The sequence below is a fragment of the Anser brachyrhynchus genome, assembly GCF_964034855.1.
Source record: "Anser brachyrhynchus genome assembly, chromosome: 6".
Lineage (NCBI taxonomy): Eukaryota > Metazoa > Chordata > Aves > Anseriformes > Anatidae > Anser > Anser brachyrhynchus.
Genome location: NC_137700.1, coordinates 19272309 through 19291411, shown reverse-complemented (window position 1 = coordinate 19291411; position 19103 = coordinate 19272309). Strand labels below are relative to the sequence as shown.

At 40.6% G+C, this 19103-nt stretch overlaps 1 protein-coding gene across 1 annotated transcript in view; it reads right to left on the bottom strand.

The window, feature by feature from the left end:
* The window catches only part of SIRT1 (sirtuin 1), a 28651-nt gene extending 10174 nt beyond the window's left edge, over positions 1-18477 (bottom strand). Inside the window, exons 1-8 of the mRNA XM_080597505.1 lie at positions 17994-18477; positions 16055-16171; positions 14635-14876; positions 13178-13330; positions 9999-10146; positions 7008-7087; positions 2672-2858; positions 772-1329 (exon numbers count right to left, since the gene is read on the bottom strand). Coding sequence (XP_080453631.1) covers positions 772-1329; positions 2672-2858; positions 7008-7087; positions 9999-10146; positions 13178-13330; positions 14635-14876; positions 16055-16171; positions 17994-18450 — 1942 coding nt within the window. The 5' untranslated portion in view covers positions 18451-18477. The remainder of the gene's footprint in view (positions 1-771; positions 1330-2671; positions 2859-7007; positions 7088-9998; positions 10147-13177; positions 13331-14634; positions 14877-16054; positions 16172-17993) is intronic.
* Between the last annotated feature and the right edge of the window lie 626 nt (positions 18478-19103).

Sequence of the window (19103 nt, the reverse complement as noted above, 5' to 3'; positions counted from 1 at the left end):
TAGAAACCCATTTATTTCAATGTATCATTAGGAACAGCATGTAACATGCTTCACTGGAAAGCTATGTATTCCTTCTCCCCACTCCCTCTGACACAAAACAGTATTTAAACTGTAATTTAGCAGTGCTTTTCACTGGTACATGTTGTATTCACAGCTAGATTGCCGTTAGTTGTAACACAGAATTGGAACCCACTGTACAGAGTATTTGACAAAGTTTAAACAGTTGCTTTAGAAAAGTGCAATTTAATTCCTGGTTCTCCATCCGTACCGCATTTCTAATGTGATTACTTGTTTATGTCACTTAACAGACTGCCTACTGAAAGGCTTCCTTGGCAAGTCTAAATTTCGCTTCAAAAATCCAACTGTGCAATTTGCTTTTCAAATCTTATGGCTTCATCATTCAGTCCTACAAGACAGCTGCCAGATTCAAGAGTGGTGTATTGTGCCCACTATCTTAAAACCCCAGGATCCATCTTATTTTTCTGCAAGTGCATTTGAAAATGTAAGAAGCACTGATTTGATACTTAGCTTCAACCTCCTAACCTCTGATCTTTCTAGTAATCACTTGACTAAAGTATAAAAAATGCTTCTATTGGCTTCTCCAAAAGAAGAAACTCTATAATGAAGAAAAAGGTAGGTAGACACTTGTCTGAGCAAAAATAACCACAGAGAACACTGATTCCCTCAAGGGCAACTTATTTATTGCTTTGAAGTAAGTCTAGAATAAACATAAAAGTCAAAATCTGCAGAATACTGAAATAAGTTACTCACCATCCAGCCTTTTGCTAATCTGTTCTTTAGCAGGTCTGTTTACCCAGCACTTCTTCAATATTTCTTTTTCTTTGTTTTCTCCATTGGTGGTTCCATTTTCCTTCATTGTTTCAGAGTTCATTAATTCACTAGTAGCATTTTCAGGGTTTTCAGAGGATTTCTGTGTGTCCTGAAGCTTTTCCTCTGTGCAGCTCATTTTAATTTCTGAGGCAAGATCACAGTTTTCTACCTTACATTCAGCTGGCTGTTCCGATGACACCACCAGAGAATCCGGTGGAGTCATTTGTTCTGGTGAACTAGAGTCTTCTGAAATGTTTAAAGGGGTAGGTGGTAGCTCAGATGAGTGCATTTCAAACTCCTTGTGCGGTCGTGGAGGCTTTTCTGTTATTTCTGAAAGTTTTACTGAATTGTAGCAAAGTTTTGTATATTCGCTACCTAGCCTTTGACATAATTCATTAATAATAACATCACAGTCTCCCAGAAGCTCCACATCGAAGTGTAGATGAGGCAAAGGTTCCCTATTTATTAAGATTTGAGGCACTTCATGGGGGATGGAACCTATACATAGAAAAGATAATTTAAAGGTAGTCATTTGATAATTTCAAGGTAGTCATTTCAGCTTGACTTTTACCAGGGATCTAGTTAGAAAATTTGATTTCTTTGAGTTGTCTTCATGCATTCACTTACAATGAGACCAAAACAGACAGATCCGAAGAGTACAAGCAAGTCTTAAAACTTAACCAAAACAGCAGCTTAAGGTGCTATGCATACTGTAGCCTAACTAGATTTCCCTCCCCCCCCCAGCCTTTTTTTCCCCAGTAAAAGGTATTTTTCTATTCCAACTAAGCTATGGTTGGTTGAGTGTTAAAAATATTATTAAAGTTAATACTATAAGCTCTTAGATGGACTGCAGATATCCTGTGCATTCATTTGATGTACTTAAGTGCACACAAAGAATATACTGCTGGTAAATGACGTTCCCTTAATTAGGGAAAAATGTTTACAGATGCAGTTTGTGCTATATGGGGTTGCTCAACTCATTTCTGACAGTCAGGGCTCCAAAACCCACCAGGCTATTAACCTAGTACTAATTCCTCAGATAATCAACTAATGAAATCAAGTCCTAAGACATGGATGGAGCAATGATTTGTGTAGTGGATCCTGACTTTCCAGTCTATGCCCTTCCCCTCAGTCTGAGGATGCTACTACAAAAGCCATGGATGTGGTGCTGTTCCTAGTTAACAGCAGGGGGTCAGTATGTGCCCTTCTCAGGCTTGCAGTTGGAGAGTTTGTTCAGTGTGAGTAAGTCTTGCACTCAGTAAGCAAATAACCAGTGATGGTATTTTCTCAGCCCTTGTGAAGGGCATTTCTTTAATAGTGTATAATAGCACAGATGTTTTTCCTTATCACTTTTGAAAGCTAAGGATCCAAATGGTCATATGCTATATAATGCCCACTGTGTATCATGTAGTATAAAGTACTGCCTTTAATCTAAGTTACAGCTCAGACACCAGGTGTAGTTGAACTGATTTTTTGACGCGACATTTATCTGTCACAAGACAATTACTTACTAAATCTTTCAAGTAATTCTGAAAGGATAGTGTGAGCTGGGAGAGAAATTAATTTAATCTTAGAACAAAGTAATCAAGTTCTAGACAAGTAGCTTTTTGGATTATAATTTCATTACCTTTAGATCCATATTGTGCCTTGAGCATAGAAAAAGCACTTAGAATTTGTTACTTTGTCCATTTTGCATTTCAGCTTTACATTCGTAGTAGAAAACTAAATACTTAACCTAGTTTCTTCACTGAATCAAGCCCCAAGCCATTCTTAGAGCTCTTAACTGAGAATTCTACTTTGAACCAAATTTTAGAAGAAATGACCGGAGATAGTTACTTACTTGGAATCAATGCTACTGGTCTTACTTTCAATGAAGACCCAATGACAATAAGGAGATCAACTTCATTTTTGTCATACTTCATGGCGCGATGGAACTGCTCAGGTAAATTCTCTCCAAAGAACACTATGTCTGGTTTCATGATGGCAAGCGGTTCATCAGGTGGACATCTAGGACATCTAGGAACAACCTGCAGTAGAACAGCTTAGATTACCACTGTGGCTGTGACCTTGAAAACATCAGATTTTTGGCACTTGATGGTGACTTATTTTGAAAAAAGACAAGGATGTTTCAGTGACATTTCCTGATTTTATTTTTCTGTGGATGTACAGATAAGTACATTTCTTAACCTAGTCTGCAGCAAATGGACACAAATAGAACTAAGGCAGGAATAAAGAAGGAGTCCTTTTCATTCAAAATGGAGAAACCATGAAACTGTGCCACAGTTCTTATCTAACTAAGCCAAAGTCTAGAAGTCACGCTCAACACTGAAGTCTAATAACCTCCTATTGGATAGGAATATATTTTTCTTGGTTTAATCAGAACACAAGCTTTGATTTCACTATCACTTTCCATTACACAGTCTGATATAAAACCCTTCCTAATCAAACAGTATATTGGAGGGCTTTACCTCTCTACTTCCTTTTCTCCTCCAAAAGGAGAATGTTACATGCATAAAGCAACATGGCACTGTAGCAGATGGCTAGCAAAAAACATACAGAACAAGAACATGGAGCAGAACTTTTGGTCTCTATTTTAAGCTTCTCCAATTCCTCCAGAAATGGAGCAGAGGAAGTAGTGGGGAGTTACGTCGGTGGAGAAGCAGGCTCCCTTTCCCCTCTTGAAACCAGAGGGAAACCAGAGGGTTTTCTGACCACTTTCAACTCTTTCCTAGGACTCTTTCAGGGAGAAGAAGCAAGAAGGTGAGTGATGCGAGTATATACAGGCAGAACTTATTGCTGAACAATTGTTCTTTCAAATAGAGAAGTTCTCTCAGCTATACTCTAAGTAGTACGATATCCCAAAATAAATCTAAGGAGCTGCAATCTGATAGCAGTCTTCACAAGCAAATTAGTGCTTTGTAAAAAGATGTGTAGTATCTATCATAATAGGACAACACATGAAAGATACATCAAAAGAGACATTTAAACACATAACTCCCTCTTGTAAACAGACTATATACAGAAAAAGACAATACATAACAGTTTAAACCAAAGAACCAGTTTATTGATGTCTGCAGTACAACAAAAGACAATGTTTTCCATATGAGAAAGCATTGCAAGGTAAAGGCCTTCCTCTGTAGTGTCAAAGGACCTTTCCCAAAATTCAGGTCTTTGAAGGGTTAGGAGTTTAGAATCCTTAGAAGGATTAGATAAATCCTTCTTTGAGGAAAACTTTGTAGGAGAGGTATAAGAAGTACTGTAGCACAAGAACTAGGAAGCAGTATAGAGAAAACCTTCATCACCTCCCCCAAGCTAAAAAGTATTAATCCAGATGCTAAAGGGAAACCAATGTAAAAAATTGCCAAAACACAGAAGGTGGGCAGGGTGAATCTTGAGATTTTTTCTTTGGATCTCTACATATTAGAAAGACAGCTAATAGCACACAAGCTTTTCTGAAACTTTTTACCCTGCTGTTTCATCTATTGAAGGTAGTAATGCTGCCTTTGCATTTTAAATTGCAAGATTAAGGAAATAAATATATTTACTCTGTATTATGAGGAAGATGAAATGAAGATCTCTAACTTCTAATTTGGCTAAAAAGACCATGCAATAGTAATTGTTCCCATCCTCTCCCACAGGAATTCTAATGACATTATTTAATGGATCTCTGTAGAGCAACTGATGTCCCTATCCAAATTGTTTGAGTTACTGCAAGGGGCCCATAAATGTGTTTCAACACTACACTACTCACCAGCTTCTCTGCTAATCCTCAGAAAGGTCGTCAGTAAGGGGGAGATCTATTCCAAGAGCTGAAATTGATACCAAGAAGTTAAGGCTAGATAACTGGCCACTCAGTTGCCTAGGATTCTCTTTCCCTCCAGAGGCAGCACTTCCCCAGAGCCCCACCACCTCTGTTGTACTCATCTAACAACAGAGAAGTGGAATTCCTCGTGGGCTATTGATGCTATCAGTGTGTCAAAAACAAGATAAGTAAAGATTATCTTGGTTTAAGAACATCCAAGGCCAGTTGCATGTTTTCACGGTCCTTTTCTTCCTAAATCTGAGATGCTTTTGCTATTTCCTGAAGCTGCCTAAAATAGTCAAAAGCAAAGTGAAATTGATATTTTTGGAAGTAACTGAAAATTGCTTTACTATCAAGTTTTTTCTTCCTGTGATTTATAATGGCTGCTGCTTCTTATCTAGAAGGATGGTTGCATACAGCAACCTAGAAAAAGAATCACGCTACAGGGAACTAGCACATTACATTTGAACTGGCAAAAGAATGAGGAGCAGCAGCAAGAAATGGGTAGTTTTATAAACAGATGTTCTTAATTATCAGTCTCTAATATGTGGAAAGGAAATCCTGACAGAAAGATGCTAGATAGTTAATTTCTTGTGAAGCACTTAGGACTGTAAGGGGAAGGACCAGAGGAAAGGAAAACTAATTTTTTAATGGAAAACGACCTGGGGCCACATATAACTGAACTTCCAGGTAGTGAAGGACAGCGGAGAATAGAAAGTGGACTCAATACTAGGACCGAAGTCTGAAAACCATTTTGTGATGGGGAGATCTTGTTAGAGAAACAGAGCTGTTGAAATGGACAATGGTTTGTTTTGTACATATAGAACAGGTTTCTTTAAATATCTAAGGAACCAAATTCTGTATTCTAGAGAGGCAACATAAAAAGAAACTGCACAGCACCAGTTTGGGAAGTGGAAACTATGGAATAGAGATGATGGGAAATAGAACAGTTGTTTTGGAGGCATAAAGAAGGATGGATGTTTTTTTCTTTCAATAGCTCTATTTCTTGTTGTGTGAAATTATATTCAGCAATAACCATATGGAATTACTGTTCTGCAAAATAACTATTACAGCCAGGGCCTCCCTCAGACTGAGATACCCAGCAACCGTACTGTAAGAGCAGGGCTGACAGATTGCATGTCAGAAGTTTCTTCAGTCTCGTTCTTGGAATTCAGAACCCTCTTTGTTCTCACTGTTTGGAAGTATTGCTACGGGCTTCTATCCCCTTCCCCACACTTCCTCTGCTGGCCACAAGCCATCAGGGCAGAAGTTCAGTTCCACATATATAAGTACAATGATTCAAGTCTTGTTAGGAGAAGGAGTCCTGACCACTGATCAAAACAAAAAACTACAACATGCTTAGGAAGAGTTCTTTAGAAGGAAAACAAAACCAGAAACAAAGCCCAAACCAACTGGCTTTGAGGTAGAGGAGTAGCAAGCATCTGTAAGAAAACTCTCAGAAATAAGGTTAATAGCAAAGTAAACCACATTTCAAACATCCAATATTTCAATGCTACGAAGCATAAGTCTTATGAGATTGGCATTTCTTAAAGCTTTTACTCAAACATCTCTTCTGAAAGGCTCTCACTGAGTTCTGTTTCAAATGCAGTACTTGAAAGATGTTCTCTTCATGTTTCTCATTTAAAATTGCAACTGTGGACTCTATCAACCCACAACAAAGTCTCCTTCCATTTATATATACCAGATCTTTTTGATCATTATCTCTATTCCTTCAAAAGATAGGGAAGGAAAGCAAAGAGGGTTCAACCAAGCCAAAGCTTATTCTAGTCTGACAGAGCAGAACTAACTCCTGACTTGGCTCTGGAGCACTTTACACCCAGATGTGGGGAGCTGGGTATACAAAACAGTTCACAAGTCCTAGAAAGTATACATTGGACATCTATCTCATCCTTCTCTTTGCTTAGAGGCTGCTTTATACTGTACAATTTCTCCATGCATCATCTACAATTTAAACACTTTTAATGTACGTAAATGCTCTAAGAGCAACTGATGTTATAAATGGCTAAGAATACTTTCTCAGTGTGACAGAGTTCAGATTAGCATAACGCAGGTATAAATCTAACTTCCTACTTACCATTTTAAGCTCTACTTTTCTCAGAATTTCCATTAGAAATGGACTCCTATGGTTTTGTTCTGCCTTTTTCACAATACCTCACTTTGCAGTGTAGTAATTGAGTATATTTTTAAATACTAGAGCAAATGCTAAAATACAGATAGAAACATGAAATACATGGGAAGATGTTTTTTAAGTCATGGGTCTTTTAAAAACAAATGCAGATCTTTTAAACAATTCATTTTTTGTATGTTTTAAGAGTTACTTATTAGAAAGCTGCAGTGACTTTTAAGTTTTTACCTGATTGAAAATATCTCCTCGAACAACTTCACAGTCAACTCTGTATTTACAGATCAGGCAGGAAGCTGTTGCAAAGGAACCTAAGGGGAAAAACCCGTATGGTAAAAGTAAAGAATATTCAGTAATTCAGGCTTAGTCTTTTTGCCAATGATGTTATGACACAAAGGCTATTATATTGCAGTGCTAAAGAAAAACAAAAAAGTCATTAAAAAGTAACTTAAGAGAAAGATGCCTGTGGTACTAAAGGGTAGTTCTTCCAGATGTGAGTCAGGAGCAAGTCCGGTTTCGCAGTAAGATATCCCACATGCATAACAACAAATAATACTGCATTGTTCCTCCAACCTGTGCAAGCATTTAGAGTCTAAATCTCTAATTCCTAATGGCCATAAAGGGCAAGAAGAAAGCCCTGCTCTCCCACTGTGACTGAGTAACTTATAAGGTGGTAGAAAAATCTCTTCTAAAGGAAACCTTAAAAAAAGATAATAATTAAGATATTGAAAGTGTCAAGTATGTGCAGAAGGTGGAAACAGCTAAAAACAGATCAGATGCTCAAGACTAGACATCATTTGCTCTTCATACGGTATGTCACAGACACATCTGTCAGACTAGCAGACCTAACCCTCTCCAAGGCATCTGTTAGCACCTACTTCCAACACTATTTTTTGAGTTTTTTCCACTGTCAAAGGGACAGGAGCAAGAAGTTAGGCTGCCCCACACCCTAGTTGTGTAGCCAGCAGGCCACTGCCTCTATCATTCAGCTACAGCAATGGTAAGGAGTATGATCTAATTCCAAATGTGTTGGTTGAATGCAAAAGGCATTTTAATTTCACAACCTACATTTAAGATACAGCAATTCTCATACTAGCACTTTGCTGTAGTTCTGCAGCGTGAAATGTGTTGAAGCGTTCATATATGAACTCCCCAAACTGTTACAAGGTTCCTTGTCATTGGCATACTCATGATTAACTTCAGGCTGTCATAGAGAGACAAAAAGAATAAAGATAGAAGTACAAACCCTTAAAAAAACAAAACTTCAGTTTCTTTTTAGCCACTACCATTAGTCAACTAGCATTTATTACTGAGCAGCATAACTGTAAGTCAGATAAGGCTTGATAGACTCAAGACAACCATTGCTAGTTTCCAAAAGCCGCAGATTCTTGAAGTCCATAGCATTTTTTAAACTGTTACAGGATATACACTAAAGCTGGTCTGAAATCTGATTACTGTAGCATGCAACTGAAAAAGTGGAATGTTTGAACATGTCAGTGATGTGCAAAAACACAACCACACCAGAAATTCATAATAGATACCTAACAAGGAATGATAACCAAAATAAAATGCATGATACACTGACTACGTATGGAAACTAACATTAGATTTGGGTTATTCCGTGAGCTGGATTCTATGGTATGCTCTTTGGTCACCAGGACAGAGCATCACATTTACTAGGAATAAAGCAAACTGACAAATCTGGCACTGAGCCAAACTTTGTAGATAAGGAAGCCAAGTAAGTTTGGTCCCTGGAAAAGGTTGAATTAGACTCTCTAAGAGCCAGTCACAGTTAATGGGTAAATTTCAATCTCTAGTACCAGGCTGGCATCCCTGAACTGCTGACAGCTGAGACAGAGAAGAACAGCATATAACTTTCTCCAGATTTTACTTTGGATACTGTGAGAATGCTAACAAGTGGGTCTTGTTCAGGCAGAACCAACTATCCCTTCCCTCTAGCTATCTGTTACCACTGTTTGAAATGCGTCCTCCGACATTTCATTCTCTCTCCCTTCTGCAAGGAGCATGAACTAATTAGAACAGCTCTCTGTAGTCTTACTTTGAGATCAGGAGTTAGCCTACTGTTAACCTAGCAGTTAATCTCTTCAGTTCCAGTTCTAATGCTGATACCAGCATTAAGTCAGGTCTTACAAACATCAACACTGCTTTTAAGCAATTTATTTGCTGAAGTCTACTGAGTGATCTAGACACGCACTACAAGAAGTGTGTTCTTTGCTTAAAAATGGATCCTTGACCTTTTAGCTTGACATTTGCAGGTTTTTCAAAAAGGAAAGCATATCAAGCAACTAATTAAAAGATTCCACTTAATTTGGCATCATAATCAGAGAATGTTTGACACTGAAGGTGTAATAAAATGTTCTGTTCAACAGCTGATTAATCTGTAATATTTTATACATAAGGTAAGTCACTGAAGTGACAAGGTACTTTAAGATTTCAGTGGAAGGTATTCTAAATTAAGAACGAGCAGCTAAACTCCATTTCACTAACAAATTTCATACTGTTCTCATACATGAATATAAAGAAACACCAAATACATAATAAAAGGGAAGGTCTAAGCTTGTGGATCTTCACTGATGCAAAAGGACAACCATTTATCAAGCATTATTTCTGAAAACAGTATTTCCACTTGAAACACCTCTGCTTTAAATACTTGAGCTAACTTACAAAAAAAAGTTGCATTTTCAGTCTGTAAAGTACACAGTCCTGTAAGCAGCAGAGAGACACATGGAATGTGTTTTGGCCAAACTCATCCTTGTCTGGTCCCTAGTCTTCCTGCTGACACAGTTTTCTATTCATTCTCCCGTTGAATTTTAAGAAGCCTGGTAGAACATACCAAGAAACACAAGGAGCTCTAAACTTTTCCTGAAGCTATAATGGAAAGTTCAAATTCAGGAAAGTTTAGTGCATTTAATGAAAAAAATGCAATGTATCAGTGTTGGCTACAAACATGAAACTGAGCTTTGCTGTCTGATGTGTCTCAAGAAAGCGTTTCTCAACCTCTTTCTCTGTTATTTTGTTTTGTTATTCTATTGGTAATAGTTTAACCTAATACACTAAACTATTTTAAAAGCGGAGTACTTGTTCCTGAGAGACGTCAGTTAAAGGAAACAAAAATATCAATCCCAATAGCAACTACCTTGTCACTTTCACCAGTAAACATCATTCATACATGTAAAAATAAGTGAAACTACAATCACTAACCGTGACACTGAATTATCCTTTGGATTCCTGCAACTTGTTCCAATGTGTCTATGTTCTGAGTATAGTTGCGAAGTAGTTTTCCTTCTTTATCCATCAAAGCTATGAACTTGTGACAGAGAGATGGCTGGAATTGTCCTGGATAGATTTCCTATGGAATTCCAAAGTACATCATAAAGTGTATATGAATACAAAACTGCAGCAATTGACACAGAGCTAAACAGTAGCAGCCGCAATTATGCGAGCATTTTCTGTAGTCATCCCCTTTGCATTTTGCCATTTCTTTCAGACCCAACTCTTCTTTCAACAGCTGAGCTTCTTGTCATACTAGGATGAATTGCTCCATGCAGAAGTTGGCATTCTGGTCTTTGTGCAGCACAAAGCAAGGTCTAGGTCTTTCTTGGTTTTGAGAACTATAAGAAAGGAAGGTTGCTTTTCTGTTTTGCCAAGCAACCTCAGTGTTTGCTATTAGAAACACGCATGATTTAACAGCAGTCAGATAAAAATTGCATGAGCAACTTGGATTCTAGTCTTTTGGTTTAGGATAAACAGATTTTATTCATCAGCAGTATCAGCAGCCATTCCTAGGAAATTAATGCCCAGACAACAGAACTACAAATTGGACAAAGTGGAAGGCAGGTGGTACTCAGAGCAACTTTGTGAATTAGCCAATTACAACAGCCATCAATTAAAACCTTATGGTGTAGCAGAGCAGTTCCACTGGCCCTGAGAGATGCTGAGCCTTTCCATGAGCTCAAGGCAGAGGAGAAAGGCATTTAAGGAGCCTTGGAAAAAAGGGGTGCATTTTTATAGAACGATTTGATGCTTGCTCACAGTGAACAAGGAGCCTGCCAAAAGGAAAAATGAAGTGTAGGCACCCAAATAAAGGCTTCATACTAGGAACCTCTGCCTAGAGCTGACCACCCAGAGCAGTTCCTCCAATTGCTGTGTGACAAGGAGGACATCAGCAGCAGCAACTATCTGTTGTTCTGCAGCACTTATTTAGAGGAGGAACTTGGATTCCAGACCCTCTGCTCTCCTATCACTCTCACCACTGAACAGCAACTGGGCTAGAGTCTCACCTGGGAAAGGTAGGCCTTGATACAGAAAGTTAGCAAGGAGCAGGCTGCTGCTTACCTTTACCAGGAGGTACTTAAAGCTGAACCACAAGTTCTAGCACAACAGTGGACTGTTTCATTTATCTTTGTGACAGCACTGCTTTGGCTACCATATAGCCTAACAATTAACAAGCAAAAGAGGCTTTTCAAAAGTATTTGTTTTCCACAAAAATATTTTAAGTTACTCCTCACGTTGCTGAAGCTACATAGGTCTTTGTACTTAAACTACAGGAATGATCATTGATTGCTTATGGTGATATCACCTAGATTGTAACTAGGCTACTACACAATTATCAGATATTTGTGTGGTCTTAAGAGCTTTTGTATTTCAGTCTGAACAAGCAAGATGTGTTCTGCCACCAATAGCCATACAAATAAATACACGGGAACCAAAGGGAAGGGTCATTCTGGGAAAATAAGAAAAGTGTGAAAGGACAGAACGCACTGAACAAATGGAAGCAGATGCTTGTACAGATGAATCAGTGAAGCAGCAACTAAAATGAGTTTTTAGCATTAATGGTAAGAAAGGTAAGATTGGCTGGAGAATTAGAAATGCAGATACATACAGTGATCAATGGCAGACCTCTTGCCATAGATATACAGAGACAGACGGAATGAGGCAAACATGATAGCGCATATTGAGAAGTACACTAAACATAGAGCAAAGCCCACGTACAGTAAAAGTGCCTTAAAATGTATGTACTAAAGTAACAAATTCATCTCCAAGTCCAAATATGCTACCTGAGTAAATTAACCATTGCTCAGGCAGGGTAAATAGCTTTCAGAGTTGCTACTGTTTGCTTCATTTTTTTTACTTTAATACCAGAAGTGCTGACTTGCCACGAACTTGCAAATTTATTTGGCCATTCTTTGCTTCTAGAGTTAAAGCAACTTAAAGATTTCATGGAATAAAGAAGCAATAATCTAGCTAAACCAAAGGATAGAAAATAAGAACTTATTTCAGGAAAAAAATAGTAGCCAACAGTATTCTGGTAAATGGGCACATAGGAAGACTTCAAATAGTATTTTTTTTATTTCAGTATTAAAAACCCAAGATACTGAATATACTAATGAACATCAAAATGTGTTAGAATCTGGATACAAGATGTTCACAGAAAACCAAGCAACTGAGGCATGCATTGATTTCTCTTTTCCAATCTCTGGATCAATAACAGAGCAGTAGTATGAACTGTGAGCAAAGGGAGGAGAAAGTGAGCACAATCAGCAGTGATAGGTTTTCACCAGTCCTTACTGGTCCTGTAGCAATATTTTTTTTGTTTCTCAATATCTAGAGTTTCTATATTTCCTTCTTGTCTCCGAGAGATAATCCCTGCATTTATAATTAAACTGTTTATCACTATCATCTTTCTGAAAACTGCTACATCCTTACTTTTGAGAAATTAACACAATCCCCGTAAAAACACTTGAATTTCCTAAGATGTACAGAACCTTGTGACAGCTACATCAAAACCTGAAACAAGAACAAACTCATCAGTGCATGAAACTGCTTTACTCCTCCAAACCTTAAATACAGCGATAAAACAAGAATAAGTTCTATGACATGAAACAGCATGCCACAGCACTTCAAATTCAAACTTATTTTTCCACTTTACTTATGTGCGGGCCAGAAGTTTCTCATTTTATTTTTTAGTGAATGTAACAGCAGCTAGGAATACTGAGGATTGAAGGCTTTTATTTATCCTCCCTGAAATCAGAAACACCAACTGGAATGGTTGTACACAGTGAATTTATAACAGGAACAGTTGAAATAAGCTTAAAAAAAAAGATAAAAAGTTGCTAAGTCTTTTCAGTAGGTCTAATACATAGTTGCATACAATGACTGAAGTAACACTGAGGATATAAAATCAATAGATTGCAAAGACCCGCTCAAGAGAAGAGTTGTCATGCCACTGAATAAGATGTCTCATTAAAATAAATTCTATCTTTTTAACAAAAGACAAAGATACCCTTTTGTTAACAAAGTAATTCAAAATCTGATTTATGCATCTTAATAGTGTTATTTGTCTTTACTGACCAAGATAAAGAATGGCTGGAAAACCATACCTTTGCAAACTTAAAAAATGGCCTGGGATCCTTTCTGAAGTATTCTATATCAAACATTGCTTGAGGATCTGGAAGGTCTGGGAAGTCTACAGCAAGGCGTGCATAGATGCCATCTCTTGATCTAAAGTCAGGTATTCCACAAGACACAGACACCTGAAATATATTTCTACAATAAGCAAAACTACATATTGGGCTACAAAGAGTTACTGCGATACAAAGCATTTGGGAAGCCACATCCCTGCATGCTCAGTGCTTACAAACATTAGGAACAAAACCAGCCTCAGTTCCGTGCATCTTCCCCCCTCCCCCCCCCCCCTTTTTTTGGGCTAACATAATTTTCAACTCATAAGCAGGAGAAATAGCACAGAGTTTGATGACCAGGTCCCCCAGAAAATTTCAGTACAATCCATACAAGCAGTATTAAGGCACTAGAACTTTTAGTACTGAAAGTTCTGTAAGAAGCGCACAAAGATTTAAAATAAAAGCTACATTAAATACGGCTTACTGTTCTTTGAGCTGCTAGCTTAGCTTGGGACAAGGTGGTTCACTTTTTTTTTTAAACACATGCTAATGCTGTAACAGAATAGATTCTTGCTTTTGATGAATAAAATGCTTCTGATAAACTAAGCTAAGCACTGTAGTAGTCAAAGACTAATTTATTGTCCCACACTAGCCCAGAATACTATAGAAAGAGGAGGGGAAACAGGTGTACAATAGCAATCATAGGAAGAGCAAGAATGGGTAATAGAAATAGCAGTGCTTTTCTGAAAAACTGGTCTGAGTTGGATTATCATCTTTTCTGAACAGTGTCACACCCCCTGCGTGTGATCAACAGAAGCAAAAGAAAAAGATCAGTTTTCATACCATGATCAGGTACACAGGTATAAAGCTGCAAATATACAACAGTTCAGGCATTGTTTAGTGAAACAGTGAGTAATCTTATTACCATCATAGCGTGGCACATTAAAAGTAATATCCAGTCTACTGAAATCCAATCAAACTCTTCGCAGAATCCAACCCCTTCCTTTTTTCTTCCCTTTTCAAGTCCTATTCTTCTAGTCCCTCTAGCTCCACCAGGCATTTTAAGAAATCCACTGAGACTTTATTAAGAAAGTCATTACCTTTGTTTGAAATGAAAAAAAGACTAGGATAGAAAATGTTCTGGAACAGGCAAATATAAATTTATTTCACAATTAGTTTGCGTGAAAGCAATTGTTTAAGAGTTTAAATGTTTAACAGTATTTTCTTGTAAGAAGGGAGATCTTGTCATTTCCAATTTAAGCTCCAATCTTGCAGTGTGCATAATTCTAGCGGACAGCTTGTACCTCCTCTTCCCATCTAGCACAATTATTTGATTACCAGCGTTGCCAGTGTCAGACCTGCATGCTGTAAAGCTTTGGATAAGAATTTAACCAACTCCCTATATATTCTCAAACTGTCATTGCAGGAATACGTACCCCAGCTCCCGTCAAGACCATAATTTTTTTGCACTCTTGTAAAAGTTTCACAGCATCATCAATAGTATTGATATCTTTTCGCTTTTTTCTTTTTGGTGGTTCTGAAAGAATGTTTATGACAATTTGCCATAGCGTCATATCATCCAGTTCGGGTGGAGGGATTGTTTCTGGTAGCAGGTCTTTCAGAATTGTTCGTGGGTCTGTACCTAACATGAGATGTTGCTGAACAAAAGTGTAAGGACCTAAGAAAATTTAAAAACAAAGCAAGATGGAAATGAACTGAGTCACGTATTTCATGTGCCTGTGATCATCATTCTATTTATTAATGCCTGACACTTCATTTTAATAATCCAATTTAATGCCCTGTTCATTCAAAACCCTGTATATGTTGGTCAAAATACTGAAGTGATAGCCTAGCTAGGGTTTTATGATTATATTGTGTTATCCTATGAAGGATTTCCTAGGAAATCAGTCAAGGTAAAAATCACAGCTCATAGCAAGCTTGATGGCTCATAGAAGCACACATTTAGCAACATGATTTTCACCATGCATCTCTATTTCATGGCTTCATTGGTGTTTTTCCATAGTTTCACAGGGTATTCACAGAAATTAGTTGAAGAGACAACAAACATGCATATACTTTAGTGTCTTTCATCGAGACAAATGGGCCCACTAATCCATGGAATTTTTTAAATTGTTCTTTTAGTCATCTAACACTAATCATTTCAGACATGACCTCCTACAGCCATCAATCTTTCCAGAAACACTCAAGAATAAGGTAGTAGAAGAAAAATAAATCTTAAGCTACACTAAGAAAACTATCATACATGTTTAACCAAAAGGTACCAGCACTGATCCTGTAACGATGAGATCAGTAAAGATAACATATGGTCAGATTTTAAGTAAAATATTTTGTTGCCACCCTGTCCCACACAAGTCACCAGTGACCTCACCAGCAGTTCTCACCTCTGCATGAGGCAAAAGCTTTCTACCAAGGTTCTGTGCAACAGATGACATTGGTTTCAGAATTATTAGTCCTTGTATTATGTAGGACAGTAGGCCCTACAGTGAAATTAGTCTAAAAATTGTACAAAAAGTGTTTCTTGATCCTTAAAGTATAAATAATACTAAGTAAGCAAGAAATATTCCAAACAATTTTCCAATTCAGTGAGTTTGCATTTATGCCTTTAACATGGATCATGGCAGGATTTCTACAGAAAAAAATGACATTTTAATCAAAATACAAATTGAGGTTCATTTTTAAATTCCTTAGGTATCATAAAGGATACAGTAAATAACTAATCTGATGAAAAACAGTAATTGGTATTTTTTGCAACAGAATAAGTCATTTGAAGACTAGGAAGAACTAAGTAACTGTTCAAAGGTAAACAGGATCTAAGAACGTTATATAGACTTCTACCTATACGAGGTCTTGGTGTCCAATCACTAGAACTTGCATGTGAGGCTCTGTCATCTTCATCACTATCACAGGAGTGAAAACCATTGGCTATGATTTCATCACTAAAAAGAAAGTTATCTGCAAGACAGCACAATAATGACATATTACAACACTTGAGCCAAATGGCAGTTCATGTATCACAAAATCTGAAATTGTATGTAGACACTTTTTTTTTTTTTGGAAAGAAGTTAAAGATCTGCTAACAAGCCTTGGATTGAATGCCGGATTTGCTATATTAATACTGGCTTCAGTGGGCTGGACGTTGACCTGAGTGAGGTTTTCATTCTACAAAGTGTTGGGCACGGTTTATTTGCATGTTCCAAAAAAAAAAAAAGTACAATTAAAATTCTCTTCTCTTACGGTAATACAGAATAAAATTAATGCACCACCACTTACAGAACAATATTTAGCGAGGTTATAAGAGCAAATTTAAAAACACAGTTGGACACAATATGCTATTTCAGCTATGACAGAAAACGTGCTACCTTGAACCACCTTCACTAAGTTTATCATCCATTTTACCTTGCAGTTGGTCTGGCGTACATCGCTCAGCTAGTGGCCTTAAGCCAGAGTAACTCAACCTAACCTCATCATCTGTCTAGAAGAAGGACTCTAGAGGGGAACGGGATACTTGTTTTACAGCGTGCAACACTAACCCAACGTTTAAGGAGAAATTCAAGTTTTAACCTGAGTAGTTCATTACAATAGAGAGCACCGAGCTTTTCTAACAACCTTTTCTATTAGAAATAAACACATCAAGTATAGCTTAATTTGCTGAAAATCTATGAACAAATAAAACAAGTTTCAGTCAGTCTCTAAGCAAAGAGTCACTACAACAGTTTTTGACTTCTACTTGAATAAATTCCTACAGTATATTAGCTAGGTTACCTCACTTTACTCTTAAATAAAGACCACCACAAGACACCACCATATTTTATTCAGAGGTTGTGTTGTCCTGTTTTCCTTGGTCACGTAAATAAATTGTATAAATTACTCTGATTAGAATGGAAAAGGGTAGAGGACAGAAATTTGCTTTTTATACTTGTCTTGCTCTGAGAGCACAGAGGTGCTCTTCTGACTTCACTATTTCTTATTATTTTATATATTTACAGCATTTCACTTCTGTCTCATGATGCATGGAGTCTGTGAACATCTTACACAAAGATTATTATGAAGGAAAGAGAGTTGATTAGTACACATCAGTAAGTGTAATGTTACACTAAAACAACCTTTACGTCTCCTGTGTAAAGAATCAAAGCCTACATTGTTAAAGACTCATCACATACAGGTCACACTGTTTTGTGTTTCTGAAACATGACAGATAAACAGCTTAAGGTAACAGCTCAAATTGTAACACTCCCCATGTATTCACCTGATTCCTCAAAGGGAAGAAGGGATCTTGCTAGAAATAACCAATACAAAGCAAAGCATGCCTGGGAGTTAAGAGCAATTTGAGCAATGGGCTTCTTATCAGGCATTTCTGAGAGATCATTAGCTCTCTCGTGCTGTTCCAGTGAGGTTTTTAAGCAGCAAGGCTGCTCCAGGTGCATCATGCAGTGCTGTTCCCTTTCAGATAGCTTTTGCCCAGAGAAGTTTGTTCTGAAGTTTCACCGAGGAGTTACAGCTATCAGATCTTTAACTGCTTTCCAGCACAAATCGCAAAGCCCCTGCTGGCAGAGCGCGCTACCTTCTACCTTTCTAAGCAGCCTTCCCGAAGCACCCCGCCAAGCGGCGCGGAACGCGGCGCCCCCCGCTCAGTGCCGCGATGCCGCTGCTGCTGCCCGGTGCCGCCGAGCAGGGCCCGGCTTCGCACCGCACCGCGCGGCCACGCAGAGCCGGCCCGGGGGACGGCAGGGGAGGGGAGGGCAAGGGAGAAGGAAGGGGAGGGCCGGGTGCTCACCGGGCTGCGGGGCCTCGGCCGCCCCGTTGGAGCGCTGCCCCCGCCCGCAGCCAGCGGCCGCCTCCGCAGCGTCCTCGCCGGGCGCCGCCTCCACCCCCTCCCCCCGGCCCCGCTGCCGCGGCGGCGGCTCCGCCCGGGCCAGGCCCCGCCGCCCGGCCCCATTGTCCGCGCCGCCGCGGCTCCGGCCCGCCGCCGCCGCCTCCCCGCCGAGCCCCGAGCCCTCCGCTCGGCCGCGGGCTCCGGCGGCCGGCCGCTCCCCCGGCGACTCCCCGGGCGCGGCGGCGGTGGGCGGCGGCCCCGCTCCCCGCTCGGGCCGCGGGGCGGGCGCCGCGCCCTGGCCGCAGTCGCCGTCGTCCGAGGCCAGGCGCTGGCGCTTGAGCGCGGGCTCGACGCTCGGGGCCGCCGTCGCGGGGCCGCCGCCGCGGGCTCTGAGGAGCGGAGCCTCCCCGTCCGCCATCTTGGAGCAGCAGCAGCCGCCGCCCCCCTCCCGCCCGGCGCAGCGCGCAGCAGCGCCGCCGCCACAGCCCCCTCCCCCTCCCCCCCCCCGAGGGAGCGATTTAACCCCGGCACGTGACCGCGCCGCCGCCCACGCGGGCACCCGCCCCGCGGAGGCCGCAACAACAACAAACCGCGTCACGTGACGGTGAGGGGGGCGTGGGCGGCCGCCGTCACGTGACACGGGTGCGCGCTCAGCCCTCGCGCGGCGGGGCGCTGCCCGTCCCCATCTCCCGCCCCGCGCGCCATGGTGGTTGCCCGTCACGTGACCGCCGGCGGGGCGCTGCCGCCAAATGGCGGTGCGGGGCCGGGGCCGGGCGGTGCTGGGCGGAGGGGCGCGGCGGGGCCCGGCTGCCGGCAGCCGCGGGCGGCTCGGCGGGGCTGGCTTTCCCCCCGCACCGCTCTGGACGGCGGCTGTCAGAGCCCAGCCGGCGCCGCTTGCGAGAGGCCCGGAGCACGCAGCAGGAGCGGGGCTCTGCCTTGCGGCGCTGCCCGACGCGGCCGTGTCACCGCACCCCCCGAGGGCTGCGCGCAGCTCCCGGCTGCGCTCACGCTGGGGCTTGGCACGGATCTGTCCCGGCACGCGCCCGAGGTGCGCGCCCTGCGGCGGCCAGC